The sequence below is a fragment of the Pyrgilauda ruficollis genome, unplaced genomic scaffold (assembly GCF_017590135.1).
Source record: "Pyrgilauda ruficollis isolate IOZ18807 unplaced genomic scaffold, ASM1759013v1 scaffold79, whole genome shotgun sequence".
In the NCBI taxonomy this organism is placed as follows: Eukaryota; Metazoa; Chordata; class Aves; order Passeriformes; family Passeridae; genus Pyrgilauda; species Pyrgilauda ruficollis.
In genome coordinates this window covers 6124165-6145603 of record NW_024529821.1, presented here as the reverse complement: position 1 = coordinate 6145603, position 21439 = coordinate 6124165, and the positions used below count along the sequence as shown (strand labels likewise).

The following is a 21439-nucleotide window of genomic DNA, read 5'->3' as shown; positions in this document are numbered from 1 at the left end:
CAGGCAGGTTTCCTTAGGCCCAGATTATCTTCCCTCACAACAGCTTCAGGAAGGATAAATTACGACTAAGCCCAAGTTTCCCCCTCAGGTGCCTAGTCACACACACGTGGAATGAGCATAGGATGATTCTGGTCTATTAAGATGTGGATAATTGCCCCCAGATAAATTACTTCTTAGCAGTTCTGTGACATGTGTAGGGAATGAGGGAGATGGATGCTGGCCAGCTGCTTCTCTCACTGAGTGTTAGAAACTGACAGGACTGCAGGCAGTTAGGAGATGCTGTACTGCTGCTCTGAGTTCAGAAATAAGAGGAAAAGGGGCATGCATGTGTGTGTACCCAGGCTGGGACAGAAGCAAGAGGCACTACCTCCCAAACTGAAAGGGTTCACAGCCACCCTGGAAGGACCTTTTTGTGCAGGAGTTGGATGATTCAAACAGAATTCTTTGCTGCTTGAAATGACGTTTATTTTATTATGAAACTAGCTAAAGACTGGAGGTTGTCCTTGATCTTGTCTCCCTACTCCAAATAATGTGAGGATTGAAGGGAACCTAGTTTTTTATGTTTTCCCCTTGCTCCTTACATACATTCTTGCTGGAAAGAAGTTTCCTTTCTTCCTCACATGTTGTTAGGGTGAGAATTACTTTGTTTAATTTGAAACATTTATATTCAAGCTTCTTGTCTTGATCACCTTATCACCAATGGAGAGAAAATTTATAAGACTTAAACTGTCTGACCAGTTTTGGACACTGATCTTAGTGTGAGGTATCTTGTACATTAAGATTTTCTGCATTGCATATGTCTCTAATTTACATTAGATGAATCTCACCATTAGTACTAATTTATTGAGCTTTACCCAAAAAGGGAAATGGCCAAAGAGGCTTCCAGCAAATCAGAGAAATTTTATCAGAAGAATATTAAGAGAATCAGGTTTAAAGGCAAAGAATAGAAGGTGGTTAATAACTTGACTGTTCCTTCCATATGCAGTGTTTGGAAAGATTTGAAATTTCCAGAGCTAAATAGGCAGATTTATCTGGAAGTTTTGCTAGGCTGGACTGAGGCTCTAAATCAGCAGAAAGTCGAATTCTCTGTGGAGTAGATGCATGTGAAGCAGTAGTAGAGTTTAATTTATTTATATAGCTCTGGTGTTTCAAGGGAAAGGTTTGAGGTGTTTGTCTACGAGGATTGCTGAATCTGTTTTTAATAGAGAGAAATCTTTATCCTGATGATCCTAGGGGTGCAGGTTTATAAGCTAGCAAAGCACAGTGTTTCCCCAGGAATGGGGGTATTGTTTAGATAGACACACCATGCCTGGAACTTTTGCAATAAGGATCTGAGAAAACCAGAGAGCAAAGCTTTGAAATTTTTTTTTTTTTTTTTTTTTTTTTTTGAGCGGGAGAGCAATAGAGAATGGTTTTAATTTCTCTCCACAGCAACAGGAGGAAGCAAATATTTTTATGGGGTTCCTTACTTCTGTATTCAAAATCTATTAAAATTGCCATTGTGAGCCAGTGTGCATTTTTGTCAAATTGACTTGCAGTGTGATGAGGTATTTGAGTAAAGGCTGGATACATCCATCTGCATAAGCATGTTTTCAGCTGTATTTACTGCATTGCTTTTCTCTGCTGTGGCCCTAATTTACCAAGCAATTTGAACTCTGTTTGGGGTATCTTTTATTTGATTTTAGACTTTTTACATTTTTGGGTGTTTTTCAAAATAAATAGCTTGATGCTAAGTTTTTCAAATTTCATATTTTATGAAGTACAAAAGCTGCTTTTTAATTGTGTCACAACAAAGCTGCATTTTCAATATTTTGTAGAGGTACTGCATTACAAGCATGTAATTTGTGAACCCAAAAGCACTTGAATAGTGGTTTTTCATCTAGGGTGCCTGATTTTCTAGGGTGTGTAGAGAATTTAGAGATAATCCACTGAAGTTACTTTCAGTAAAAGAGATTCATATATGTTCTTCTGCATTATGGCTTTTGTTAAAGATTCTGTGGACATCTTGGTGGTTTTGTGCTTGCAAATAGGAAAAGGTTGGAAAACAATGTCTTAATACTAGAAATTTATCATAGTTCTGCAGAATTATTTGAGTGAGAGCAGACCTAGACAACACAGTAATTTCACTAAAGAGGAGATGAGAACATTCCCAGTTCTGATACAGTAATATCTTTCTGCATTATTAAATAGCTTTCTTGGGGATAGAAAAAATTTGTGAAGTATTCCTGGTCTATAAAGCAAAATACAAAATAACCCTCAGACAAGGTAGAAGATCTGTGTAGATCTTTGCTTGCTCAGTTTCTCTAGAGCAGATCACTAATGCTGCTGTTGATGTTTGAGGCTCTATAAAATATGGAATAGGTCTGGTTTTCACCTTCCCTTTGCACAAGTCATACAGCAACTGAACTCCTTTGACTTCCAGGAAATTATTTTGGATTTAAAGAAGTTTATGATTATAACTACACTTGACCCATCCTTGAGTAACCTTGGACATTTTTAGTTGTAAATGAAAGTTTATAGAGATCTGGTGCACTGGTGGTCTTGCACAGTAAAAATAAAGCCCATCAGTAACAGGTATGGTTTTGTATGTCAGCTGCTCTTGGGCAAGATCTAATGCCTCAAAAGATCAATTACAATATGACTTTCTTCAAGCAGCCATGTCTGTTTGGAAAGAGGTGGTGAAAATTAGGGGAATTTTTTTCTTATCATGAACTTAAATCTGAAATGGCAACAAATGAGAAATTGTTTGGGCTTCTCTGCTAACAGGAGCTGAGCAATGTCAAAGCCTTTCCATTGTACAAGTGAAAATACTTTTCTAATTGCAAAAATTATAAATGTCTTCAGATCAAAGGGAGTTTTTGGGTTTGGGCCTCACAGTCAGCATGAATCCTCTTTATGAATAGCTGCCCAAACCCCTTGTCTTGGGGTGTGACTGAGAGCTGTGTGGAACCTTGTGTAACTGTGCTAATGATGAGACAGCTGGATTGGACTCCACATTGCTCCTGGGGCCTTGAGAACAGCTCAGAAGCAGCTACAGAGAGTAAAAGGAAGTTCTTGGTAATGAATGCATTGAGGGGTTGATAAATTGAGCATGTGCTGGTTAATATAACCAGTTTTGAAGTTAATGTGTTCTCAAATGAAAATTAATTTAAAGAATTCCAGGCAATAAAATGACATTGCAGCTGATGAAAGGGAAGGTCTTTTGCCAGGGCTAACAATGCTCATTTCCTTGGTTTGCAGAATAAACGGGGAAAGCCTTTTAATGCTGACTTTTTTTTTGTTGTTTGTTTGTTTTCTGGCTCAGGCCTAAGTATTTAATTGGTCAGTTACAGACTACTAGTTGATTTCAGATCATTTGAATGTATCTAATATTTTTTCCCCCCTAGGGATTCTACAAATGAAACTACTGCACATTCAGATGCTGGCAGTGAGCTTGAAGAAGCAGAAGTCAAAGGAAAAAGAAAAAGGGGCCGTCCCGGCAGGCCTCCAGTATGTGTAATTTATTTTGGTTTTGTTATGCATCTGTTTAATTTATTTTTGTATTGTTATGCATCTATTTATAATTGACTGCAGGCTCTTTTTTCACCTGCTCAAGTTGTGGTTACATAAATAGGCTTTTAATGAGTCCTATGTCAGACTTTATGAAGACTTGTAGTATGAAATATTTATCAAATTGATGTGCAAACTATGTTTGGAGTCTTTAAAAAAGGACATAAAAATGATGTCATAATAGCTATTAATTTTTCTTTTGCTAGCTGCTTTCATGAACAATACAATGTTGTTATTGTTGTGATTACAGCATTCTTCCAGATATGAGAATAGCTTCAGTTAGTACAACCACTGTCTTCTTGAAAATTGTAATGGTTTAAGTGACACTTGAGCCATCCTTTTATTACTGATAATCTCTTCATGTGAGTGGAAGAATTACAGCATGATATTGACTAGATTCCTGAGAAAATCTATTAACACCTTTAAAAGTCATGTGATTGACACACTGCATTCTACTTATAGGCTGGGAGCTTTAACATATCCCCTGGCATAGTGCAGCAGGTGATGCGGTTGTCTCTGCTGGCCTATCAGTATGAACATAGAGAAAGGAGTTCTCTATTACACAGGGTAGTAGGGAGGCTTTCTCTCTTATTTTCATCTATTTCATAAAACAGACAATTTATTGGAAAATAAAGGCAAAGTTTTGTGTGTCATGTCCTTCATCTTGGTTCTTGAAGATGATCAGTTTAGTTCCCTTGGCTGTATCACTTGAAAGTACCCAGTGTGGAGTAAGACTTGGTGGGAACTTGTGTGTTTGTTGTTAATGAGTTTGATTCAGCTCTTAGTGTTGCTCTGTGAATAAACTCACAATATGAATGTGCCATATATCTGTGTAGATGGGGATGATTTTTTTTTTTTTTTAACCCTGAGGGCTTTGATCCTGAGGCTTATCTAAAATCATGGGCTTGGTGAGAATGTAAGAATGGATAGATCCATGTGTTACTCTTAAGCATGCTGGCCAAGCTGGAGCAAATTCCTCTTTACTGTTGGCTTTCAATTTGTATCACAGTCTCTGGACCTAGTCAAGGTGCCAACATTTTAAATCCTGGTCTTTTCTGGGCATGTTGTTTTCCTTTTTGAAAGCTTTCAAACACTTTCCTATGATGCATATATTCTTCAGCAGATAAATGGATTTGCTCAAGAACATGAAGGCTCTTCAGAGCAAGCCATAAAGAAGTGTTTAAAGAGAACAGCTTATCTGTTTACATAGCTTGTAAGCAAAGGATAAAATGAAAAATTATCTTATGAATACTTAATTAGCAAATCTATGGGGTTTTGTAACTGTAATAAAAAAAAGCAGGCTGGTGCAACCTGATTGCTAACCCAGAATGTTGTCACAATATGCAAATTCAAGTTATACCAATGCCAGGGGTATTTTGTACCCAGCACGTACTCACTGGAAGGGAAAGGTAAATGTTACAAAAAGCATTTCTCATTCCTCTGCTTCACTTTATTAGTAGCTCCTACGGGAACATTTGCTGAAGCACTCTGCTGGTCCTGCTATCAGGTTTCTAGGGGAGGAATTGCTCATTTTGCTTAGAACAACTCCAGGCTCATTAGGTGTGATTGTCAAGTGATGAACATGCAGAGGAAGCAGCCATTGCTTCAGTCACAGTGATGGGCTGTGAGCTGGCTGCTGCTGCTAAGGAGCAAGACCTTAAGGTTATCAGGGGGAATTCTGTGGAAGTGTCATCTTAATGCTTAAGAGGAGTCAAAAAAACCCCAAATACAGTCTTAAAATTCAGAGGAAGAAAATAGAGAATGAAACAAATACAGTGTCCTTTATAAAACTTTAGTTTGTCAAAATTTGGAGGAATTTGCTCAGTTCTACTTTCTCTTTCCCTTTTGACCTCCATCCCAAAATATCAGGAAAGAGTATATTAGGACTGGAAGAGTTTCAGAGAGGAAAAGCAATATGGTCGTTTATGGAATGGGACTCAGCAGATCTCAGTGCAGCCTCCTAGTCAGAGTGGGGTCAGCTTTGGGATCAGACCACTTTGCTCATGGCTTTTCCAGTTTGATTATGAAAACTGCCAAGGCTGGAGACTGCACAGCCTCTCTTAGGTGCCTATTCCATTTTACTTATTGATAAATTTCTCCCTCCTTGATTCTTCTAAAGAAAAAAAAAAAGGCTCCAAAAGCAAAAGCCACTCTAACGACTAAAGGATAGATGCAAAAACCTTGGAAAGACTAAGCTAGGCAATTGAATCTACAGCATTATCTGATGTTAAAAGCCAGGGACTTGGTAATTGTATTGCTTTACCAAACCATGTTGCCAGCCCAGCCACTTCCCTCAGGTGAATTGCTTGGTTCTTACAGGAGGTGCAGCTCTGACATTCCCCCCCCGCCCCCAACTCTTCACTACCGTGGTTTTTGTTTCCTTCACAGGTACCACCTACCTTTACTGTCAGATGTGAAACAGATCAAAAGGTTTAGTTAAGTTCAGAAATGTTTTTCTTAACTTAGATTAGATTTAGCTTAGACAGTTTTAATTTCTGTTATAGATCTGAAGAATGGTAGCGCAAAGGCTCTTCTGATTTCTGTGGCTGGGATTTTTTTCTAAATTAAATATTATGATCTGATAAGATTTAATCTCTTCCTGCAAGTGCTGATTTGCTGTCCTTAGGCAATCACTGCTACAGTGGCACATCTGCCATAAACGTACTGACCTCTTGGAAAGGGACTTTACTTTGTGCTGCATGATCCTATTACAGAGCTGCATAGAATATGTTCCATTAAATATAGGTATGTATTTTAAACAGGTTTCTGCTGTGTCACAGAATGGACTTGATCTTTTATCAGAAAGATACATTACTACAAGAGGATTTTCCAGATTATTTTCCAAATAAAGACATTCTCTGCAGATTTGAGACCTTTGTAAGAAGATGTGCTCATTTGAAAAACTGCCTTTTGTAGCAAATACCTCTTCAGTTCTTACAGAACTGTAATGCTTTGGGGGTACCTTCACTTTCTAAAGCACTTGGAACTAGTTGATCTTTAAGATTTCCTTTCAATCCAAGTTATTCTATTCTAAAACACCACATGTCAAGTAGCTCCTTCACTTCTATACTCTGTTCTAATGAGTACTTGACTGAGTAGGCTAGACAGTCAATTTGCAAATAGATTAAGTGCATTGGTCTTGCAGAATAGCTCTCAGAATCTAACCTGACTGTCCTGAATTGCCTGGCCTTGGCTGTGAGTTTAGCAGGGGCTGCACCATGTCCTGCTCCTGTGGCAGGGCTCGGTGCCCTTCTAAGCACTGAGTCTCATAGAGCAGATGCCCAAGGAGTGACTGGCCAAGAGCTGAGCCTGTCCAGCCAGTGTCATATTGTTTGCTGATTGGTGCTCATGTTTGTGATGCTGTATGTGAGGATACTGTCTGGGTATATATTTAATGAATTCTGGAAATAGAATTTAATACATTCTATTTAAGGAGTGACTTCTAACAGTCCTGTTCTTGAAGTTCCTGAGCGATACTGGCCAAAATGCCCTCTCTGTCTGCTGCATTATTGAAATACATGGGTATGGGTGTGCTCTCCTGTTCTGCACAGGGGATTTGAAAGCCCAAGGGCTTATGATGCAGTATAGCATTCACATCAGTGAGCTCAAACTTAGATCAGTTATTTACCCATCCTTTTTTGTCTCCTCTTTTGGATCAACACTCTGTTCAGCATTGTTGGCATGCTTTATTTTAAACTACCTGGCCCTCACCTTCCCAGGAGCTCAGAATAGCTTGGCTTAAATCTCAGCTGCTGGAGGTTGGGGCAGTGAGAGAGAACTCTGGCTGTGTTTCAGATTTGAAGTAGGAGTAGACAGATTTAATCTCTAATTCAGAGGACAGAGGGAAACATCAGTTTTTCTGTTCCAGGTAGCAATTTGGAGATCTCTGCTGGTTTCTCTCTCATCCTGTACTCAGAGCCACAGTGTATCTTTCTCCACTTAAAGCAGGATGAAACAAGGCACACTTCTGATGCTTTTGTGCCAAGCAAAGCCTGCGCAATTTTGCTTTCAGGTCCTTTTGTAGTTTTTGGTATGGAGGAGACAGACCACAATGCCTTATCTTTGCATTCATATGGGGAATTTTAACTTTGCTGCAGGTTCCTGGCCTTATTTAATCTTGCAGTATAGATGTTAGATACAGCAGGGGATTGAGTTTTGCTTCTAGTTGCAAGTCATACGTGTCCTGATTAATAACAGGGAGGAATCCTCTTAGAAGAATTTCTTTTCATACAGTGGAGGTTTGTGGTTGGTGTGATTTACATCAGTGTCCTGTTTCAGCTTGCCTGCCTGATGATTTAGGTCTGTCCCTTACAACTGAGGGGAGTCTATAGTTCAGTAGAAATGCAGTGCATCTATAGCATCTTTGTGAAGACTTTTCTATCCTGTTACCTGTAGCATTAGAAGTTTTCCTTTTAAGCTTTTGATGAGATGGTTCTTGTATTTTTGGCAATTTAATCTATTCTTCATTTTTCTGTGGAAATAGTCTTTTTTTGGTAGTAAATGCCTCAGCTAGAAGAATTGAAATTATTCAAGCATTTACAGCATACTCTCTTGATTCTTTAAGATGACTTTGAGAGCTCTTGATAGATTTTTAAATAAGGGTGAAAAATAGCACCACCACTCCCAACACTGCCTCTGTTTTTTTTGTCCTAAACTGCAAGTGCTGCAGCTGAAGCAGCTCTGGGTGCACTGGGTGTTAGGGGACCTGCACCTGTCTTTATTTGTAGGATGAGACTTTTCTCAGGGAGCACCTTGTTTGTTTCTATGACCAAAACAGTCCACAGGACTGTGGGAATCCAAGAACCTTCTCCCTCAATATCCATGTAGATGGTATGAAATGTGTCATAGTGGTTTTTTAATCCGGATTAATTCATGAAGACCTCAGGCATTACCATTCTTCCACTTAACACAAGCTTATAAACAGGGCTTCTTGAAGGGCTGGTGCCTTGGAGAGGCAAGTTCTTCAGTATTACTCAAGTGGAGGTTAAAAAGTTTCTTCCACCTTCCCAGGGAAGTGGGGTATTCATTCCTCTACATCACTCACAGTGTAAATGCACATACAGGTCATTGTTTTCAGGTGGTGTGTTAGAGGAGTTACTGACTCTAGGACTTTCATTGCCTTTATTTCTTCATGAAGTTCATCACATCAACTTGGGGAAAGTTAATGGAAAATGTCAAGCCACTTTTTCTTTTGGTTTTGTGTGAATCAATTTTCACTGTATTACTTGATTTTACAAATATGGGTCGCTATTTTCTTCACAGTAATTTTAAAGACATGAAAGGAAAAGCATTGTGTAGATAATTTGTTACAAAATCCTGAACTGCCATAATTTTAGTTTAATTGCAATCAAGGTGAGTATTTTGTTTCTTGTTTGCATTCATTTAAGCCTTAAAGCAACAGGTGAGGTATGTGACAGTCAATATGGCCATTTTTGGTTGCTGCTTCTGTGGCATATTCTGGAATTTCTGAATTTCCTAATGCTGGTGTGTATAAACCCTCAGTTTTTGTTGTGACAAACTTGAAAAGTCATCATTAATTTCTGTTTTCATTTGGCATCTCAGTCCATTTTGACGGCACACAGCCCAGCTGTCCTGGGTTTTGGAGTGAAATCACAAATGCAACTGCTGCAGCCTCTCAGCTCTAGGCAGCACCTTTCTTGGTGTGTGATTAAAAAACCTCAAGCATTCTTACCTTGTCATGCTGCTTTATCCCTCCCTTTGGCAGTCCTAATTCACCCACTTCAGGGGGGGACTTTCTGGTTGAAAGCTGTAAAATGGTGTACGATAATCACAGTTTTTGCTCCTGTTAGGACTCCGCGGTTCTGTTTTTCCTGTGTCTTGATGAGCATTTGGTGGATCCATGGTGCAGACCTGCTGCAAATTCTCTCTGATCTTATGGAACATCTCATTTTACACCTGTCAGTGATAGTCAGACAGGTTTACTGGCGCCACACTCATTCTTGAGCAGGGCTGTTTCTGTGTGGAAGCTCTTAATGGCATTAGAGAACAGGTTTCTTTGTTTTTTGCAGAAGGATCACCCTTTCCTGTGAGTGCATATGTCTCTTTTCTGGGATGCACAGTTACCTGTGTCTGACATCCTCAAAGCCAAACATAATTTTTAGATTTGCAGCTTTTGCAACTCCACTTCCAAGAGCACCCTGCCTTTGGAGCTATGCCACAGATGCTCTGTATCATGAGTGAGTCTTCTCTGTGTTTCTACAGATGTACCAGTCCTGCCTTCTCCTTCACTTGCTCCACTGGTGGTGGAGGATGTCTCCATCCTGGGATACAATCACAGAATACCAGGTCCCAGGAAGGGACCTCATGAATCATTTGTTTCAACCTTGTCTTGCAAAAACAGAATCCAGAAAAGATGCCCTAGCAGCCTGTCCAGCTGAATCTGAAGTGTCCAATGTTGAGGAACCCCCAAATTCCCTGGGAAGATTATTCCAGTGGCTGATTGGTCTCTTTGAAGTAGGATTTCCTACTGAATTTTGTGCTCAGAGGCAGGAACCTGTATGAAGCTCAAGCCTGTCAACGTGGCCTGCAAAGTTTCTTGCTGTAAATTCAGAGACATTATGTGCAAATGATGTTTGACAACTGCATTGTAATATTGTGTGTTAATGACTAAGGGAATGTCATGTGCTTTGTGCTTGCAAAACTTTAGAGCACAAGGCAGTTGCTGGGGGACCTATATATGCCTTTCTTTCATCTTCACACTCTGGAGTGAGATTGAACTTGGGCTTCCTGCCAGATGCCTACGGGGTGGAAGTGCTGGGTGGATGCCCTTTCGGTAGTGCCTTTCCACCTGAAGACAATGTTAATCCTTGCCTAGCTCAGAAAGTTCACACTTTGGGTTTTCTTCAGTCTTGAGTGGAGCATCATGTCTACTTGCTTTGTCTCTACGAGGCAGGATTCTGTATAGATCCTGCATCTGGATTTTGCTACCCCAGCTTGGATACACAATGGCTTTTGTTAGATGCAGAATTTTTCTCCACTCTGAGAGATGTTTTCATTGTCAAAAGAAGATCTACACCAGAGAGAAATTTTATTCGCATAGACTCAGTAATATATCTGGTGCTAATTCAGGGCCAGGATATTGAGGTATTCACTTGGATCTGAAGAACCTGGCTTTACCCAGTAATTTGTCACAAGTACATCTGTCAGTTATTTCTGTACCTCTTCTGAGGGCTCAGTGGTGATCTCACCCTTCCAGTTCAGACTGGGAGCCTTGGTCAAAGCACCTCTCTTTTTCCAGGATATCTAACAAAGGGAATTTAAACTGGGCATTTACATGCCTTGTGATTACACATTTGGAGCCTATGTCTGTAGTATTCATGCTCAGGTACTCAAACCAGGTGGCTTTTCTCAATGCTTTCATTAACAAGGTGTAGCTTTGGATATGTGCATTTCACATCCATCTCTTACTTATTTGCCCTTCATTCTTGCAGCATTTAATGCCTCTCAATTACATGTTGAGAAAAACTGAGTGTAGAGGGGGCTTGCATTAGTTTCTGTGGAGGGCATTAGTTTCCATTCAAGCTTTCTTTTAGCAGTCCTTGTAGCTAGGTGAAGTGCTTACTGTCTCCCAGATGGAATAATTGTATGGATTATATCTCTCAAGAGTCAATTTACTTCTAATTCTTTCCCATTTTAATAAATAGTGATCACATGTCTCTTTCAAGTTCCGTAGAACTTAAACATTTCACATGTTGATAATATTCTTGCTGTTACGGGCAGATTTGCACATATTTTAAAATTCATTGAGGGAGATACTCTTAATCCTAAGTGCAAATGTTACCCAAAAAACTTCACAGAGATTGTACCATTATTTTAAGCTTTCCAGCTTGCACTTCTATGCAAGTCCTTAATTGAATATTTGCAAGAGGCGGTTGCGCTCTACCTTGCCCTTTGCTTCAGCCCTCTGGCCCCACCTCTTTTAAAGCAGTGATCCCTTTTAAAGCATGGGAAAGCTGGACTTGCAGGGCTGTCTTCTACCAGCTCTCTGTCAGAAATTAGATCCCTTTCCTCTGCAGTAAAATTCTCCATGTGCCTGCACTGTAATATGCAACTGAAAATGTTGACTTTGTGTTCTTTACTAAAAGCATTAATAGAAACTCATCTGACAATATACTTGAGTAAACGGTGCCATCAGGATACTGTCCAAAATTTAGTCTTTGTGTTGCTTGTGTGTTATTTTCTGTAACATAATTTCTTACAATAGCTTCATTGTTGTGTGGAAAACAGCAGATTTTGCTTTTGTTTGCCTCACAGTAGGGAGAAAGAATAGAATATGGAAGTAAGAAATCTCATGTTATTTTCCCCAGATTTTTTTTCTGTCTGTTTCACAAGTGGCTTAAATTCAAAGCAAACTGTTCAGTAGGTGAGTCTTGACAGGTGGTGTCTATTCCACCTGATTAAAACCTTGAAGAACAGAGAGAAAATTTACATTAAGTAATTGAGACTCAAAGGGAAAATGTTTTAACTCAAAGTTTTGAAGAAAGAGGCTGTTACGGTGAGCTACTAAATATGGCTGTACAAATTTGGTGATTTGAGTTGAAGAGCTGACTATGTACACAGTTTCTTATAAAAGTTGTATGAAAATGAAAGTGCAGAAAATGAATGTCATTGTGGCAAATGTATTTTCAATAACTTACTGTCTTAAAAAGATCATTAGTTAAGATCACCAGTTTATTCTCAATATCTGTGTTTGTGTAAGACTCTCAATGTCTGTGTTGTGTAAGTCCCGAGACTGACATGAACTGGTACTCCAGCATTGGGACTTCACCACTGTCTTGGGGTGAACACTGCTTACCTTGGCATTGCAGTGACTTTTAAATAGTTCTCGACAGCTACTGATAAATAAAATAATATGTACCTGACTGGATAAAGTCCTGAGCAACCTGGTTGATTTTCTTAGCTGACCGTGCTCTGAGCAGGAGGCCAGGCTGGAGACCTGTGGAGATGCCTGCCAGCCTGGCTCATCTTTGTGTGTATAAGCGTATGTGAGGGTGTAACCACATAATGTCTATGGATTATAAAGATAAGCTGGCTGTATATAGAAACACTGGGTGATTTCAGATATAGCTATAATAAACTTTCCCTCTGCTGGTTTTCTTTGCCCAGTCTGCCACGAAGAAGCCCCGGAAGTCCCCAGCGGACAAGGGGCGTTCCGATGCTGGAGCTCGAGGAGCGAGTCGTGGGAGAGCCAACGGCCACCCGCAGCAGAATGGAGAAGGGGACCCTGTCACCTTGTTTGAGGTGGTTAAGCTGGGAAAGAGTGCTATGCAGGTAAAATGTCTACTTGTGTTCCTCCTCACAATTCAGTGTATCCTGACTGGAGTCCAGTCTAAGCTGTGCTTTTGTAAACAGTACTATTTTCTCATGACTGCATTGGTCCAACAGACTGTGTAGGATAAAGTACAGGACTCAGTGGGTTCTGATTTATGGCTGTCATGTATCCTGCTGAAGAACAAGAGACCTGGCAGCATCATATGTTTCAAATTCTCCATTACTTTGTTTGTTACTCCTAAGTTAAAAATATATGTTGGTATTGGGCAGTTCGTTAAAGTATATTCTGTAGCAAGCTTTATATGGGCAAAAAGTATATGAAAATAATGATGAATCCAAGCCTTTTTTGTTCACTTGTTTTTTCAAGAATACCTGCTCACACAAGCAGTTTGGAGCCCTCTGCACTGGAAGTTGCATTTCTGCTGTCCCCATCAGGACAGCAGGTGAAGGATAAACTATTTGCCTAGACTTCCACTGAGTCTGAGTCAGCACTGACTCATCCTGAAGGCAAATTTTTATTTATTGTAAAATAAATAAGATCATCCAAGTTGCCTCTAGAAATGTTTCTTATCCTCTTATGTTTTGATGAGTTCAGGGGTCTTTACAGGATGTGTGGGGCCAGGTGAGTTGCACCTCAAGACCCTGGACAGAGGATTGGTTTTGAGAGTGTTGTGTGGTTTTTAGTAAGCTGCTGTGCTGCAGCTCTTAGTTTTGATATGCAAAGGAGAAACAATGGGCCCAAAACACTCTTCAGCCCGTGCAGTCCAAAGCCAACAGTCATTCCTGCTCTGAAGCATTATTTAAGCAAACCTCCTTTACTTTCCATTTCAACAACCCAGGACTTAGGCAGTATCAGTTAGTTTGTTTTGATGCTGACTAATGTGAGAAAAGTACAAATTAGGAAAATTAGGTCCTAAGTCCCATTCTCAATATTACTTTTAGTGTAGCTAAAACCTATCCTCTTTTAAGTCTCACAGAAATCAAATATTGCAAATGACTGAAAGTTGTTGAAAATTTCCTGTCTCAAACCTGTGGAAAGTATGAGATTTCATTTTAAAGAAGTAATACACAGGAAGGAAATGAGAATTTTTGTTCTTCATAGTTTCTGTGTTTACACTTATTCAGGATTGACCCTTCTTATCTAGTAGGTGAAGACAGAACAAATTTACTTGTAACAAAGCTATGGATTCCTTATGCCTTTTTTCCCTACAACAGAGCTTCCAACTTTGTTTGGTTTTCAGCACTTTTTCAAATTTTGTTTTTGGCAGGAATTGAGGAAACATCTGGAGTCTATTTTCGGGTTTTACTGTGGTACAGAACATACAATATACTTTGTGTAGTATAGTTGACTTAGAGTTATTGATATTTGCAGAAGCCAAATGGAAAGGAACGGGTGATTGCTTTGATATTTGATGACTCTGTGTGTGTGTGGAATTGACTTTGATACATTTTATCTATTTCAAAAGCGATGCTGACACAAGTCTCCTGCAGATTAAATACAAAAAAAAAAATTGTCTGCATGTTTGTATTAAGAACCTTTGGAATTCAGATACAAAGAAATTGTCTTGAGAAGTGGAGAATTTGTATATGCATGTGGATATTGCATGTATATGCATTTGTATGTGTATATGGATGTGTGTCTGTATATTCACACATACATACCTGGATGCACAAAGCACATATGCATAGACACACACATGCCCACCCTGCAGGTAGGAGAAAAAGTACACAGCACCATCTAAGCAGGGGAGGGATTATACTCAAATAGTAAAGGAATAGGCCAGAGTATTTGAAGGTCTTGGGTACAAACAGGCATAAACTACTTGAACCCTAATTTCAGGAGTATGCATTGCTTGGGCACCTTTGAAAAATTTACTTATGGTAAAAATATCCTATAAAATTAAAGAAACCCTATAGTAGGAAAAAGAATGCAATTAAAGTGTGATTGAATAATTTTTAACTTGCACTTCTGGACAGTCATCTCATGTGAAACCAAGGTTCTGTAAACCAAACTTACTAGTATCTTTATACTTGTATTCTTCTGTAATAGCTTAGGGATTTTGATGTAACAATTAGGAATGCTTGGCATGTTTGTTTTTCATAGTTTTGATGCAGGTTTTTTTGTTCAGTTGTAGCAATTTCATCAATATTGCAGTTTTCAAACAAGAGCCATATATTTGTATTTGGCCGAACATATTATTTCTCAATATTTAATTCTTTACCTGTAATATGAACATACTTTTTTTTCTAGTGCTCCTAAGTTTGCTTTCAGCAATGAGAACGCAGGAAAATTCAATTAGTATATTCTGATATTACATGGAAATCATGTGCTTTCATTTCTGATCTATCTGTTCCTGCTGTTTGCTTTCAGAACTTTTTTTAGTTGTTAGATTTTTCTGGCTTTGTGATGCCAATTCATAAAAGTCTGTTGCTGAATTCAATTCTCACTTCTAAGCTTCCCTATTTTGGTTCTCGCAGCAGGATTGATTTATTACTTCTCTTCAGGCTTATTGCTGGTTGCTTCTTCCAGGGAAATAAAATCAGTTTAATTTTTTCTATTTCAAGTATACATAACTCCAGGACTGCTCTTTGCACAAAATCTTTGCCTCTGTTATGGGGTGTAGCTTGTGTCTTGCTTGAACTCTGTAAATCTATTTGATGCCCACATTAAGTTGGTATCACACAGTTGTCAGTGGTTTTCATTTGCTCTGTAACCTTTTGTACAGTTAGTGCTTCAGAAATTGTTCTGTCAGCAGCTCTCTGTGTATGAAGTGTGCCATGACCTTCTGCTCATGCTTTCTGCAGGTACATTTTCAAGTGTTACTCCATTAAGGCTGTTCATAGAACTTCTTTAGTGGTTTTTGTTTTCATAGTTAAACATGATACTCTTCTGCTTTTTGTCATTTATCTCTTCCATATATTTATTTTTTAGTTATATAATTTTGTGGTGACAGCTATATCCTTTACATTTCCCTACTCTGAACTTCCATTGGCAGAAGGGTCTCTATCAGCATTTCTCATGTGCTCAGCTGCCCACTAGTGGGAATGAAGCCTTGGGTGAGCCTCTTCTCTTCAGCTGAGCCACCCAGGCAGAGACTGACTGGTAGATAAAATCTTCAGACATCTCTGTATTGGTCTCTGACCCTGCTGTTAAGATGACAGGAAAATAAAGAACTTGTGATGAGATCAGATTTTGTTTAGGACTCAGACTGCAAATTTCTCCTGAGTTATGACCAGTTATGTGTAATGGTGGTCAAACCAAGCGTAGAAGTGTTCTTCTTTCTCATCTGCAAAGGAGTTTTGTTCCCCTAAAACATCAGAGAGAATGGATCATCAGTAACTTTAGGAGATGATCAGTACCAAAACATGAACAGATCTGTGCCTTGATGTTTCTGCAATATTCCATACGTTACCAGTCACCCTTTATTGTTGTTAGCAGTTCACTACAGAGTGGAGGGTGATTTTGAGAGAAAAAATCTTCTAAAAATTGCTGCCTCTGCTTATGCTCAACTAATAAAAGGTAATCTTGGTGTAGATTAGACATAGTTCATAATAAAAATGGCTCCATTATATGCCAGCAAGTATTTTAAGATAAGTATCCAAGTATCTAGTGTGTTGAAATGGAATTTTTCATGGTGCCACAAGTTCTTCCTTTTCTTTCCAGAAATCAGGGATGCACGGGGTTCCTCACTGTTCTTACCTGCACTTCTTGGCACATGGGGTTTTTTGTCCCTTGAGGTTCCCTCCCTGTCCAAGTAAAGCTGTATTTGTATCACTGCTTATCCTGGCTTGGGAAGTCCATCTCTGGCAGTAGGTCAGACTTATTCCTTACTGGAGTGACTGTAGAGCCATATTTACCTTATGCAGGAAGAATTACATGTGTTTTTACATAGATCCTTGAGATTAAGAACATCAGAACAGCTGTAAATGGATTGCACCAAAAATCCAACAGCCTGTCTCTGACAGTGGCAGCTAAGAAAGGGAATAAGGTGGCAAAAATGAATTTTGGGTGTTCTCCTTACCTCTGACTGTTGACAGTTCAGGGCCACTGTGGTGTCTGTGTTCTCAGTGGCCTTACTGGCTCTCTCTTCTCAGGGCTTCTTTTCTCCCTCTAGAAGTGTTTTTTGCCAGATCACATCTCTGTGTCTCCCTCCTCTATTTCTGAAAGTGAAGGTCTGTGAAGATTAAAAATATACAGATATATATTAAGTATTACTCATGGTTTTTGTGTTAAATGCATGTTTTAGTTTAATTGTAATTTTTTGTATATTAACTGCTGGATACTCCAGTTGAAGGATGGATAATAACTCAGGGTTTTCCCAGATTGTCTCAGAAACTCCTTAGGAGTTTGAGTATGCAGTCTCTAAAGTTTACTGGGAAAAATGACTGCATCTGTTATTAATATTTAAACTAGTATCTTCATTTTGTTCAACAGATTTCTTTTGTAGCCTAATCTTGCTTTGCTTTTGATTGTATGGTATTGAATTAAAAGAAGAAAATTAAAAAAAATTAAAAGAATAAAAACTAGGTATATGTTTTTATAGTTGTTACACTGGGAACAATTTAGCCACCAAATGAAGCACTAATTAATTAGAAGAGTATCCCTTAATACCAAATTAAATGTTCTGCAGTCATCACACAAGGCTTCTTTTCCTTTGTGATTTAATAAGATGTGCAATGATATTGCTGTTAAGTGCCAGTAGTGCAGTGTGTTAAAGCATTTGTACCTGAAAATACTCATTATACTTGAAGGCAGAGAAGTCTTTTGCTGTCTAGAATGTTGATGTTTTTTGAACTGTCTGGGGTGATCTGTGAACCTTTTACAAACCGTGCTAGCAAAGGAATGTGTATATCAGGTTTTTTTATAAATTGATGGATCTCTTGCTGGAATAACTCCGTTTTGTTTTAGCGCTCCTCCAAGTATATTTTCATTCTGGTGCTCAATGTTTATGAGCAGTTTTGATGCTTTTTGGCATCCTTCATACCTGGGATTGGCTCAGCTTAAACAGACACAGCCCCTTGGAAACGGTGTAACATGTCAACTGTGGGAGATGAGCGCCTGCAAGACTTCTGTACCACCTTAGAAAATCTTCTTGGTGGGAGCTTTGTATGGTGCACCCACCTTTCTGAGCACTCAGGTGAGGAACTGCTGCTCTGAGTATTGTGGATCTGCTGGGCAAGAGTACCCAGCCTCAGGAGCTCCTGTGATTTGAGTCCATTTGAAAGCAGACTTTTCCCAGTACCTTTTATGCACTCAGTGTAATGCCAGTTAACATGTATCATTTTAATATTCTCCTAAGAGAATAGCTGAGTTGTTTTTTTTTCTTTGGGTAGTGTTTTTTCTCCCAAATGGTTCAGTGTAACATGTTATGCTAATTTCCCTGTATAATTATATTTAATACCCAGTCTATTGCATAGAAATATATATTTACTCAAAATGCCAAACAGATAATCCTGTATGAAGAGTATAAATTCCTTAGTTTTATTGGGAAGAAATACTTCTAGGGTTGTATTCCTTTCCTCTCTGTACTTCAGAAATTAAAAAGTTACATAGGTAGACACTGCAGAAAACAAATTCTCATCTTTGCTTACTCTTATCTAAAGGGAGATTTTTGGTTTTTCTAAAGAAAAAAAAATTCAACTTATCAGGAAGTGCATGATAGGTGTTAGCAAAGCATGAACTCTTTCATAATTTAAAATTATGATCCTTAGAGGAAAAGAATAAAGTGCATGTCCTCAAGCTGCAGTTCATTTTTATTATCCTTATATTAGGTTTTCACTGGGTGTATATTAGACTTTCTGCCTGCAGTTTGGAATGCAGCCAGGCACTCATCCTGGAGTGTACTGCCCAATCTAAATTGCAGGTACTTTCACACATTAGGAACTACCTTCTCCGCAGTAGCCATCTGTGTAATTTCTTCAATTTTGACAAAATTTAGCCTTAAAAGGCTTTTATTCTTTTTTTTTTTTAACCCAACCTGAACAGATTCACTTAAAAATTTTTATGCAGTGTTTTAAGTCTCTCACTACTTGTTTTTTTTTCCCCTGCGTCCTTATTTTTACTGTACTAAATTCTTCTCACTATGTATTAAAGTGTATTTTCTGCTTTTCTATTTGAGTTGCTCTTTATACAGGTTATTGAAATATTTAATGTTACAGTGCATTCCTTTTTTAATCAGTTTCAAGTTTCATTTGAGTTACTTTGGGTTTTTTGCTGAAGTTGTTAGTGTAAGCTTTGATTTTTGGATTTTTTTCTACCTTGATGTGAACACATGGCACCCATTCTAGAGTCATTTTTTTATTTCATATTCACTGTAAATGAAGCAGGTCCATGATCAGTTGTATGAAATGGCAAATTATTTAAAGTTCTTTTTACTCAGTTTGCCTTGGTTTACAGTTGAGTGAGACCTTCCATTTCAACATTAACTTTGTATATGGTGCCATTTGTTTTCCCTTTCGTTTGTAGCACTGTTGCCAGATTGTTACTTAATTGAAATTGTGAAATAGCTTTTTTTGAAATCAGCTTTCATTAATATTTAGTGGGACTGTGCTAATTTACACAAGCTGGCAAGGTGTCCTCTGCAGTCGGTCCCTCTGCTTCCTCCAGCACTTAATGCTCCTAAATTGTCTCGCACTGGAGGAATATGAAATGCATCCATAGCTGCAAAGCCTCGAGGAAATAATAAGATCACTAGCTTCATTACTTCATTCATTGCATCTGACTTGCTTTTACTGGCAACCCCAAGCTGCTGTTCCCCTTCAGTACCATAAAATGGTTTATCTTTTGGCAGACTTTGAGATGTGAAGGTCAATATTTCTGCAAGTTGATTGATTTGAAGTTGTTTACTCAGGCTGTGGATCTATTCTGCTATTTGCTTGACTTCATTTAGGCTTATTTCTGTGGGGTTGCTTACCTGGCATATTCTTCAAATTGTGCTCCATGGTAGTTCTTAAAACACACTCATCAGAGTTCATTTCTGTGAGATTCTTTTGAAAACTATTGCAGGCTTTGGAAAATCTTTGTACTGACTCTACATTTGTACCATACATCTGCTATTTAAAGGAAACCTTGATTTTTTACTCAGTTCTCATAAGAGTAGAAGCAATTTCATAATCTAAAAAAATGGTTGAGTCTTATTTTTGTGATGTACCTGTATGGACTTGTTGACTGACCCAGAGATGTGGTGCATGTATGTGTCTGTGTCTGTGTGCATGTATCTAAGTGTGCGTGCCTATGTGTCTAGATGTGTCCTGACAGCAGGGAGTGGAGGAAGGTTGTCAGTGTTACTGGAGTCATTTGGAGGTTTTATCTGTGGAATTGAGCTCGTTGCCAAAGGAGCCTTTTCCTTGTGCATGTGCCTTGAAGTTGGTGAATCCCAAAAGCATGGATGTGCTGCCCTTGGGCAGGCTGCACCCAATGTCCTGTAGGTCATGTGCCTCCCCAGAATGCTGAATTTATCATGTATTTCATGCATAGCCTGTAAGTGCACATTTCCATATGGTAAATCCATGCTCCCCATTGCATCTGTAGGTAAAAACATCTGGAAGCAGATGGGTACCACTGGAGTAGCTCATGCAATCTATTGCTGCCTTCTTTTATAGGTGTTTTGTGGAAGTAGGCAGGGAGACTGGTGGGGATGAATTCTGGGGGATGGAACCTGCTTGTAGCTACCTCCTTTCTGAAAGGTCCATCTGGTCCTTGTCCTTCCCTCCTGTCACCTCATGTGCCTTCAGGGTGTTAATGATCTGTGCTTGGGACAGGTGACAGGGAGGGGCAAGAACAAGAGGTGTCTGGGCAAGGTGATCAAATGTGGGCCATTGCCCTGAGTTTGCTCTTAGATTATGTATAAAAAGAGGGTTTGCTGTTACCTGGGGCCTGTTGGTTAGAAAACCTTTTTTTTAATAGGAATCTTTCTCTCTATGCCTCTGTGCATATTTATGCAAAATAATTCAATTTCTGGCAAGGCTTGCATGTTGCACCATTTGCTACACTGCTGCCTGTGGTTTGATTCCTTTTTTTGCTTGTATTCAATCTTTTTTCCTGGTATTTGCGTTACTGCTGTTTTGTCTTGGTTCAGTTGATATTTGGTTTCTCTTTTGGGTCTGATGTTTGTCATTTTTATTTATTCATCTAGTGTTTTCAGTTTTTATAGCTCTTTTTAGTTACATCAAAAGTCAACAGTTTGATTAAGTTCCAACTGTTGTAGCATATGTAGTCTGGCTTCATCATCTCCTGTTGCCTTAAACTGTAATCTCTAACAAAATTAGGCAGCCAGCATGCCAAGTGTGCACAGGGGCTGTTATTTTGGGGCACTGATTTTTAGGGCTTAGTGAATGCAGTATGTGTGGCTCTGTGCTGATGCTGGCAGGTCAGGTGCCCGTGTGTGACTTGTTTCCTGCAGCCCCTCAGTCAGTGAGGCTCTCTTGGGGTAAACACAACATTGTGCAGCTCATTTATGTTGTCCAGCTCTCCACAGGTACCCGTTCAGAGCAGGGAGTTACACTGACTGTGCCTGGGTGTGTCACACACAGCAGGGAGTGCCAAGGCACTGAGGAGCTTTTGCATGCCAGCTTAGATCAAAGAAGCCCTACCCACAAA

General features: G+C 39.1%; 1 protein-coding gene across 3 annotated transcripts in view; it reads left to right on the top strand.

Annotated features, from left to right (window-relative positions):
* Positions 1 to 21439, top strand: part of STAG1 (stromal antigen 1) — a 158098-nt gene that overhangs the window by 41893 nt on the left and 94766 nt on the right. For 2 of the 3 annotated variants that reach the window (XM_041487049.1, XM_041487048.1), the window contains exons 3-4: positions 3387 to 3489; positions 12661 to 12840. In XM_041487049.1, coding sequence (XP_041342983.1) covers positions 3387 to 3489; positions 12661 to 12840 — 283 coding nt within the window. The remainder of the gene's footprint in view (positions 1 to 3386; positions 3490 to 12660; positions 12841 to 21439) is intronic. The other variant, XM_041487050.1, reaches the window with a different exon arrangement.